The 10,117-nt window shown below is 59.5% G+C and overlaps 1 protein-coding gene across 1 annotated transcript in view; it reads left to right on the top strand.

Moving 5' to 3' along the window:
- The window catches only part of LOC103581557 (solute carrier family 12 member 7-like), a gene marked incomplete at both ends in the record, with an annotated part of 35,710 nt that extends 26,276 nt beyond the window's left edge, over positions 1-9,434 (top strand). Inside the window, 5 exons of the mRNA XM_008563365.1 lie at positions 4,180-4,326; positions 5,476-5,530; positions 7,056-7,186; positions 8,200-8,456; positions 9,223-9,434. Coding sequence (XP_008561587.1) covers positions 4,180-4,326; positions 5,476-5,530; positions 7,056-7,186; positions 8,200-8,456; positions 9,223-9,434 — 802 coding nt within the window. The remainder of the gene's footprint in view (positions 1-4,179; positions 4,327-5,475; positions 5,531-7,055; positions 7,187-8,199; positions 8,457-9,222) is intronic.
- Positions 9,435-10,117: the final 683 nt, after the last annotated feature.

Here is a 10,117-nt window from a genome sequence, read left to right as displayed (position 1 = left end):
CCGCCCGTCCCCCCGCACGTGCTCTGCCCGCCACCTGCCGCCCACACCCCACTCCCTGTGTCTCCTTGTGTCCGTGTTTCCGGGATGTGGTTTCCTACCAGCAGTGCAGTTTCTAATCAGAAAATGCCCTGATCTCAGGTTTGATAGTAAACTCAGCCCTTCCCTTCCACGAGGGCGCAGTGGCAGGGGCTCTCTGGGTTGCCCCCTTCCTTTGTTCGTTTCCATCCCTTCAGGGGAAACGGTCTGGTCTCGGTGCTCAGAGAGGAGCTTGGGTGAGACCTGCCTGTCCCCTGTTCCAAAGAGCGGTCCTGTGAGGATCACACAGCCCGGGGATGGGGGAGGCAGGAGCCGTCAGCTCCACAACCCGGGCCTCTTCTTCCCACGCCCTGCACTTGCCCTTTGCTTTCCTGTCACAGGACACTTGGCCTGGTGCTGTTTTCCTACGGGTCACTTCTTAGGGATTTGTCTCTAGGAATCTGTCCTAAGGGATACATAGAGCTGCAGAGGGTTTTCTAGGGAGATGCTCGGTGGGAGGTTTTTTGTAACAGCAGAATGTGGAAGCTGCTTACAGAGCCTCCTATAGGAGGCCTGGCGCCATGGTGCCGGCGGCTCCAGGACAGGTGACCTGAGCTGCCAGAGCTGTGGCCTGAAATAAGGTTGCGACTTAAGAAAATGCCGGTAAGCAAAGAGGACCATGGAGTGACTTTGGCAGGACGTGCAGGCGTGCAGCGAGGCGTGCCAGGCTGTGACTGCTGCTGGCTCTCGCTGTGGGGGACCAGAGGCGGCTCCTAGTCCCTCCTTCCCCCTGCCTTTTATGTTTTCTAGCGGTACATGTGTGTTGTGTTACAATCAGACGACACCAATGAAAACAGCCACCGGGGAGACGTGGCGGTGTGGACCCCCTCGCAGGTCCTGAGGGCTGCGGGGTTGTGGTTTCCCCTCCCCGTAGTCCGGACAAAAGCTGGTGTTTGCCGTGTCCAGCTGCACGTGGACACACCGTTACGTCTGCAGGTGGCTGAGGGAGGAAATTGGCTTTTTGTAGTTTGCAATGATTTTTTATTCCCCTGGTATTTTCCTAACTCTCTAGCTCTCGAAAATACTACTCACAGGTCCCTGTTTCTTTGAAGGGAGGGATTTGTGAGCAGAAAGGGAGGTGCCAGTCTGGCCTTGAGGGGAGGCTCCCACCAGGGGAGGTGACTGACCCCCAGCCTCATGCTGCAACCAAGCCGAGTGTCCCCTCGCCCAGCCGTCTCCCCAGGCCACTCTGCCCTGAGCCCTGCATGCACTTGTCTGGGCTTGCTCTCTGAGCCCCTCCCCTGTGCCAGCATCACGAAGCCTGGCCACAAAGTAACAGGCCTTTTTTTGACTTTCCTTTCTTCTACTGTGACCGCAGCAGGATTAACACTGTGTTTCCAAAGGACTTGAGAACACTAGGTTTCGGTTTTTCAGAAGGAGCACTCTGTTTTGGATTGCATCATGGGAGGTGACCGTGTGGGCCCCTCAGGACAGGCCAGACCTGAACAGAGCTCCACGTCCGTCCTGGCCCCGTCTGCTTTCCCAGGGATGGAGGGATGGTGCACTTAGAAGATGCTTCAGGACCTTTCTCAGCTCGGGCGCTGGTGGCAGCCTGGCCCATTCAGGCCACAGCCGACCTCTAGGGTGGGCGGTCAGAGCTGTGCAGGAGCTCACGTGACGGTGTCACGTGATGGATTTGCCACCTGGGGCCCATTTCTGGAGTTTCACAGGTGCCTGGGGCACTGCCCTGCAGCTTGACAGGCTCTCATTCTGTCCCCAGACCTTGGGAGCCACCTGCCTTCCCTGGGTGGATGGCACATGATCGTCCCCTCAGCCTCTGGGCATGGCTTAGTTCCAGGCACTGCCAGCCTCAGCTGAGCAGAGCCTCCCCTCCACCTGCCGTTCTAGCTCCCCACAGCGCCTGGCAGAACCCAGCTTACCACATCCTTCCTCAAGGTACCCTGGAAAGTGCATCCCACATTCTCTTGTCCTACTTTTTTTTGAGGTGGAAGCGAAGTGTCCACTGTGAGGACTTTGTACAGTGCACCGCCAGCTCAGGGCCTAGGACATTCCACCTGGAAGGCTCCCCCAGCCCTCCCCAGGACTCTACCCCCCAGCACGGTGGCTGTCTGGGCTCTGTGCCCCTTGGGGACACGGCACAGGTATCCCAGGCTGATGCAGCTTGGGTGTCAGCCAGTGTGGGTCCAGGCCACCCTCTGACCCTCAGCAGGCCTTGTGTAACAAGGTGGGCAGGTTTTGGTTGTAAACAAAGCAGGCTGTTCCACTTTGGGGACTGTGGTTAGGTCCCTGGGGGCAGGAAGGGCAGGGGCCTACCTTCGTTGTCCACTCTGGCCAAGTGCTTGTCCCCAGAGATCAGGCATGTTTTCCCCAGCAAGTGTGCCTTCCCATTAAGGTGCCTTTTCAAAAGCCTAGGCGTGTCCAGCCTCGCGCACCTGTAATTGGGTCGGGTCAGTCCTTCAAAGCTGCCTTTTAGAAGTAATCTGAGAGGCCAAGGCCGGCTGTGCCCTTCAGCAGGACTGAGGATCCCAGCCGTGGGGCGGAGAGCCAGCTCTGGGCTGGCTTGTCACGGGGCCGCTCATTCTGAGGCTGAGCCTGGCTGTGCAGGAGCCCTGATGTGGGCCTGGGGGGCTCCGGGTTGTGGAGGGCTCCGCTAGCTCGTGTTGTGTTTCTATTGATTGTTTCGTACGTTAACTAAAACCGTGAAACGGAAGCGGGCTGTCTGCCTGGCTTAGCGGTCACTCGTGCGTTCTCACTTCTACCCACCCAGAAGCTCCCAAGGACGTTCTCTGCCCACCCTGCTTGCAGAGTTCAGACCCATAAACACTTCTATTATCTGCGCCTAAAACACAGGCAAGTCCAGCCTCCGTGGGTGGGAAGGGCGTGGCTCATCCCCTCTGAGCAGGGCAGGCCCAGGCCCAGCATGGAAAGGGGCTGCTGAGTTGTTCTGAATCCCCCCGATTGTTCCTGCCTTGTCTCCCAGGCCACCAGACCTGCAGTCCCCGACCTGGGCTGCCCTCTTCTGAGTTGTTTTCCCCAGGGTCTTGGCATTGGTGGGACAGTGGGACGCCACTGCAGCCCTGCCAGGCCCCTGTGTGGGGGACGTTCCCATCCATTGACTGAGAAGCCCCTCCCGTTTCCTTCCGTGTTTCGGCGCTGCGCTCTCCCTCCTTGGGATCAACTGGTGCCACCCCTTCCTGGCAGGGCTGTGGGAGCCCCTGATGGCAGCCTGTAGTTGTCATTCACAGGAAGTGCTTTCAAGTCAAATCTCCCTCCTCTTCGTATTCACCTCAATTTGAGACATTTTACTGTTAAAACGTTGTATTGGGGACTGTCCCTTCAGCCATCGTGTCCCCTGACCATAGCTGCTGTCCCCAGTCTGGGCTGGGGGCCTTTGGCAGTGGCTCCAGGCTGGCCGGGCAGGCTCAGCTGGTTTGCTCAGCTGTGGAGGGGTCTTTCAGAATGACAGAAGACGTTTCTGCTGCTCCTGCATGGTTATCCCATGGCGGACAGTGCCTCTGGCCATTTCTGTGCTTGGGAGGGACGTCCTCGTGGGTGGGTCTTGTTTGAGCTTCCTCAGTGTCTCCTGATGACGTTCTCACACCGGGTTGAGGCGCTGTGGGCTTCTGCCCAGGGTTGATCTTAACCTACGGCTGTTGTAGTTCACAGGGCAGCCACCGGCTCATCCCTTCCTGTCCCAGAGCTTCCCTGGGGTGTGGGGTCTGAGGACCTTGAGCTGCCGCCGTGGGGAACGTTGCAGGCACACTGCCCTCGCTGTCTGTCTTGTTTCCATAACCTTTCTTGCTGAACCGTCTCTTCTCGGGAGGAGGGAGTGGAGCCAGCCTCCACCGCTGTGCTCTGTTGGTGATGGGGTTCTGCTCCCCCCAAAAGCCACCTGCACTGGATTCTCCACACCTCAGTTTGTTCTGAGCTGTGGTCTTGCTTTGGCCGTTTCCTCCACTGCAGCTCGTGGCTGTCGGCGGATCCTCTCCATTTCCTCCTGTTCCCGGCACCTCCTTGCCTCCGATCCCCCTCGCCCCCCGTCCCCAGGCCTGAGTGTAGTCCAAGGGAAGGGCTCCGTGTCCCAGCCACTGTGCGGTGCATGCACGAGCCTCCCTGGAACACGTGTGCTTTGCTGTCTTCCAGACCCCACGCATGGGCACCTTCATCGGCGTCTACCTGCCCTGCCTGCAGAACATCCTAGGTGTGATCCTCTTCCTGCGCCTGACGTGGATTGTGGGGGCGGCAGGCGTGCTCGAGTCCTTCCTCATCGTGTCCATGTGCTGCACCTGCGTGAGTGGGGGCCTTGCCCTGGGGACTCGGGACAGCCAGACGGACATTGGGGACCCTGCGAATCTGGAAAACTGCAGGCTCTCGGGGGCTGCTCTGGAACCCCTGGGATTGCCCTGCAGACCTGTCTCAGGGTGCGCCACCTAGGTGGCACGGCTGGTCGGGTGAGGTCGGATTATTGATCAGCTGATGGAATCTTATTTAGCTGCATCTGCAGAATTGCATTTTAGCTTCCGGTGGTGGACATCATGTGCATATCTGGTGGCCAAGGGCTTCAGTGGGGTGTCGCCACTCGGTGGGGTCCTGCATTTTGACAAGATCACCTCCCAGTTTGGAAGGATCTCAGGCATCTTCGGGGGTCCCCTTGTGCAGAAAGGAACACAGTGGTTCTGTTCCTCATTCACCCCAGTCCTGGGGTGGGGTGGTGCAGCTGGCCGGAGCTGCTGGTGCTGGCGGCTCTCTGGCAGGCCACCCGCCCGGCCCCCCGTGCTTGGCCGTCATCTTCATTTGACGTGGATTCTCTCCTTTGTCACTGTTTTCTTGCATCTGGTTTACCCTTTAAATGTTCCTGGGAGCTTCCTTCAACCACCAGCTTTTTCTTTTTCCCTCTGCTCTTTTTCTGGTTTTGGTGGCTGGCTGTTACAGGGAGCAGACCCCAGGCCGTGGAGCTACCAGCACCATGCTCTGACCAGCTGAACTTTTTTCTTGTTAATAGGGATGCAGTTTAGCTGTTTTAACTGCCCAAGTGTTAGCTGAGACATTCTGTCTGGGAAGCATTCAGGCGGGGCAGGAGCCCTGGCCCCTCTGCAGGACACCCCTCACCTTCAGGTGGTGGCCAGGGCCCTTCCTGAGCAGAAGGCCCATCCTGGACTCACTCTGGATGCTCTCCAGTGCCCTCAGGGGAGGTGGGCGCCTGGGTGGAGCCAGTCTTTCAAGTTGGGGCTTTCTGGAGCCTGCAGGAGCTCAGCTCTGTGTGTTGGGTAGGAAAGGGCTGAGAACCAGGAGGGCTGTGCACCCGGGCGTCCCTGGAGCCTCTCGTGAACGCAGCAGCTCCTTTGAGATGGAGGGGCCAGGTCACAGGCACCCCCAGAGCTCGTGTGGACTGGCTTTGGAAATGTCCTTTCTCCTCAACAGTCACCCATCTTTTTGCAGACGATGCTCACCGCCATCTCCATGAGTGCGATTGCCACCAATGGTGTGGTCCCAGGTAAGGGATGCCACCGCCACACGGCCTTCTCTACAGTGCAGTCACTGAGCCACAGCACTGTGGGTGACAGCAACCTTGACATTAACCCTCCACCCTTCACCGAGGCCAGAGCAGGGCCCAGGCCCTTCCAGAGCGGCTTGCCCGGCTGCCCGCAGGGTGACCCCCTCTCAACACTGCTGCTCTGTCTCCTGACATGGGGACAGGGCTGGTGCCCCTGGTCTCCTGGGGCTTCTTCCCACAACCCTCCGTGGGCACAGCCGGGCTGTCCTCGAGCCTGGTGGAGTAGGTGCTGCGACTCTTCCCACAGCGGATGCCTGCAGGTTCAGAGGCCACTGTTGGTTGGATTCTTTTTGGCATGGGGACTTCAGCAAATGCTCTGGAAGATGCTGTGCCAGTCTGGTTTACACCTTGGACCTCTGCACAGAGGGGCTGGTGTTCATCATGGACAGTGAGGACTTCCTTTTGGTCCTGAATTTTAATTTTCATCGACCATCGTGCTCTCTAAGTCAAGTCATTCTTAGACTGAATGTGCACGCTGGCGGTAGCTGTCCCTGTGCTACCGGCAGCCTCCTGGTCATGTTCTCTGCCACCTCTTCAGCGTCTGAGCCTGAGAACCCACGGCCGTTCGCAGTTCTCCCGTTCTGCCACACAGGCACCCTTCTGCTTGCTGGGGTGGGGGCACCCGTGGGCAGAGGCCTTGGTGGGGGAGGAAGCGCGTCTATGGCTACCCGGAGCCCAGTTCGTCCCTTAGGCTGTGTTCTCTGAACACTTACCCCATGAGAACAGGTGAAGACGGAATGCTGTCGTTTACTTAAAGTCGTCAATAATGAGTTAGCAGGAGACAGTGGTTAATTTGCACCTGATCTGCATGTGCATGGATGGGCTAGGCTTGGTGTGCACCCAAGTCCCCGGCAGCTGTCTCTAGTCCCCAGACGTTCGGCCACTGAGCTTGCCGCAGTGATGCGCCTGCCTGCCAGGCGACCTTGGTGCAGGGATGGGAGCATGAGGGGGCCTGGCTGTTGGGCTGTGGAGACCACCTCTGCTGCTTTGTGACTGTGCCCGGGAGAGCCCCTTCCTCAGTGCTCAGCCCTGCTGGAAGGCGGCACCAGGCGCTCTGCCCGGCAGAGGGTGGGCAGCACATCCCAGATGTGCCCAGTGAGCTGCCCCAGCATGCTGGTCAGTGTGCGAGCACCACATTGGCCCACAGACAGACTGCAGGGCCGGGTGTCCAGTGTGCAAAAAGGTCTCTTCACGTGTGACACAGGACACATCAAACGTTAATGGAATTGGCGTGTTGGGCCTGATGTTGAGACAGGGGACCTTTTAGCGGAGCTGCTCTGGGGCCCGTGCGTTCCTGCTTGTGGTGGTTTTACTCTCTGTCCTTACTTAGCCGCAGTGTCCACTGGGGAGCTGCCACAGTGGGGCGGGTGCCCACTGACTCTCATGTGCCAGTCTGTCCTCTGAGATCTGAATTCACGGTAAATGGTGCATCTCTGATGTGTTGTTTTCGGTTTTGTTTTTGCAGCTGGAGGCTCGTACTACATGATATCCCGGTCTCTGGGGCCCGAGTTTGGAGGGGCCGTTGGCCTCTGCTTCTACCTGGGCACGACGTTTGCAGGGGCCATGTACATTTTGGGGACCATTGAGATTTTTCTGGTGAGTGCATTGTTTGGAATGGCTCCCTTGCCAAGGCCTTTGCCCACAGGTCCGTTACCCTGTGGTGTAACCAGCGCCCCTTTGAGTCGTCCATCACCCCGTGGCCCTGGATTCCTTGCTGCACTGGGCTCTCGAGCTGGTAGTGTCTGTCTCCTTGGCTTTGGGCTGTGGCCAGAGCTGCCGCATCCTCGTGGCCTCTCAGGGGTGAGCACCTGGCACATGCTGAGTAGGTAACGTCTGGGCCTCAGGTCTGAGCCCGGGGTGGGCGTGCGGCCTCCACGGTCTGAGCTGTTTTGGGAGGCAGGACAGGAACAGACAGAGAGAGCGCCCCTCAGCCAGGATCTCTGAGTGGCTCTTCCTTGTTGGCTGCAAACATTCAGGCCCCTGTGCAGAAGGTTCCCCGAGACCTAAAACTGAAGTGTTTGTACTCAGTTGGCTGGTGCATGTTCAAGCGGAAGTGTCCTGGTCTGCCACCTCCTCTGGTGGCACATGGTCACTTTAGACCTTCTGAGTCCTATAGAGCTTGCCCATCCCACTTCTTGTGGAAAGCCCAAGAGAAGGTATCCTCTGGAAAGACACAGGCCCCCAATTCAGAGCCATGGGCAGTGGCTGGGCCCGTGGGCTTTGCTCGGGGAGGTTCAGGGATGCATTTGCCTGCTGGGCACTCAGGAGCCCACAGGTCTGCAGGTGGCGCTGACATGTGGGGGATCTCAGGGGCTCATGCGAGGACATTCTAACTCAGGGTTGGCTGGGGTGGAGATTCTGTGTTTTTAGTGAGTTCAGTGTGCCCCTGTGAGTCCTGGACCGACACTGAGCGACAGGGTTCTAGAGTGTTCATCTCCCTCCTGCTAGGTGTCCGTTGGGATGTGAGGAATCACCCCACATGCAGCTGCTTGGAACCACCCCCAGGCCACTGCTGTCCTGGAGGGCAGAGGCGCCACCTGGTGCTGGCAGAGACCTTGGGCTCGCCTGCAGCCTCCCCATGGCACCTCTCCCCCTGCTTGTTCCTGCAGACCTACATCTCCCCCAGTGCAGCGGTCTTCCAGGCAGAGGCTGTGGAAGGCGAGGCGGTCGAGGGCGAGGCGGTGGCCCTGCTGAACAACATGCGTGTGTACGGGACATGCACTCTGGCGCTCATGGCCCTGGTGGTCTTCGTGGGTGTCAAGTATGTCAACAAGCTGGCCCTGGTCTTCCTGGCCTGTGTGGTGCTGTCCATCCTGGCCATCTATGCCGGTGTCATCAAGACCGCCTTCGATCCCCCAGACATCCCGTGAGTCCTCGTCCCTCTGCCTGGCGGGGCTGTCCGCGTGTGTGGCCAGGCCCAGGCTCTAGGGTTCCTTGCCTTCCCGCCTCTGTCATCCCAGATGCTGGGCCCTTCTCTTGGCATGACGTGAGGTGACCTTGGGTGGCCACTCCTGGGCTCCGCGTGTGGTTGCTCTGAAGATCACGTGAAACCCAGCAGAGCATGGAGTGTGTCCCCGTGCCCCTGTAGCCAGGCCTGGGTGCATCTGAGGACAGGAGGTTTGAAGGACCCAGCATGTTCTGGGGCGGCCCACCTGCCACACCCATGTCCCAGCTCCCTGCAGCCTCACAGAAGCCCCTCGGTGGGTTCTTTTCTCACCCGTTGACCGATGAGGAGGTGGCAGGGAGCTGGTTTGTGTTTGGGCCCCACGGCTGCCCTAGGTGAGCCCACCACCCAGGAGCAGGTCTGAGGAGGGGCTGGGCACCCTGGGACAGGCTGGGTGGGGGGCCGGGGTGGCGCCAGCCCCCTCAAGGCTCCTGCACGTCACTGTCTCTGCATGCAGGCAACACCCCTGTTGACACCTGCCTTAGATAGGATGGCCCTGAGCGTCATAAATCCTGTTCATGGGGAAGTGGGCCCAGGGCCTGCGGCAACTGGCTTAGGCACTGACCCAGACGGGCTTGTGGAGTCTGACAAGCATCTGACAGCGGATCCCTCATGGTCAGCTGGGAGAAGCAAGAGAAATAATTCCAGGAGGAGCCACAGTCTCATGGCTCCCCGTTCCCGTGTCTAGGGTCTGTCTCCTGGGGAACCGCACGCTGTCAAAACGCAGCTTCGACGTCTGTTCCAAGATGCACGTTGTTGCCAACAACACGGTGACCACTGCGCTCTGGGGCCTCTTCTGCAACGGCTCCCGGCCCAGCGCCACCTGCGACGAGTACTTTGCACAGAATAACGTCACCGAGATCCAGGGCATCCCGGGTGTGGCCAGTGGTGTCTTCCTGGGTAGGTGTCTGGTGGGGTCTTGGTTGGGGGCTGGCCCCCATGGGCACGGTCACTGGAAGCCGCCGACAGGGCCCTGGTCTCCTTGCCTCTCCCGAGTCTCTGTGGGAACCCTCCCCAGGGCCGTGGAAGCCACACATGGTGTGTCGGGGGCAGCCTGTCGAGGCTGCAGTCGGTCATTTGTTTTCCCGGCTTAAGAGCAGAGCACGTGGGGAGCTTGCGGGGCCGTGGGGAGATGGTTAGCAGGGGAGACCAGGGTTTTCCCTTCTGTACCTTGTCCCAAGATGAAGACATTGTGCTGGGGTCTCCCCACCCCACAAGACAGGCCTGCCCTTTTAGGGAAAAGGAAAGATTCTGAGAACACCTGAGCGCGGGTCCCTGGTTACCTCCCCGAGTCAGGTCGGGACTCTGTGTGTCTCCTGAGGTGTGAAGTCACGGGTCCACGCTGGGGGCTGGCCCGGCCAGTGACAGGTGGGCAAGGAGGGGAGGACAAGAGCGTTGGGATCCTGATGCTCGAGGCCCTGCCTGAGACCACCACTGCTGAGCCCAGCCCCGACAGAGCAGGACCCCAGCGGGGGACGCAGAGCGGGCGGAAGAAGAGCGAGGGGTCTGGGGGGTTGGCTCTGTGGGGAGGGGTCTGGGGTGTGGTCTCTGGGGAGGGGTCTGGGGTGTGGTCTCTGTGGGGA

This window comes from Galeopterus variegatus, unplaced genomic scaffold (genome assembly GCF_000696425.1).
Source record: "Galeopterus variegatus unplaced genomic scaffold, G_variegatus-3.0.2 Scaffold13335, whole genome shotgun sequence".
NCBI classification, from domain to species: Eukaryota; Metazoa; Chordata; class Mammalia; order Dermoptera; family Cynocephalidae; genus Galeopterus; species Galeopterus variegatus.
This window is presented reverse-complemented; position numbering and strand designations above follow the sequence as displayed.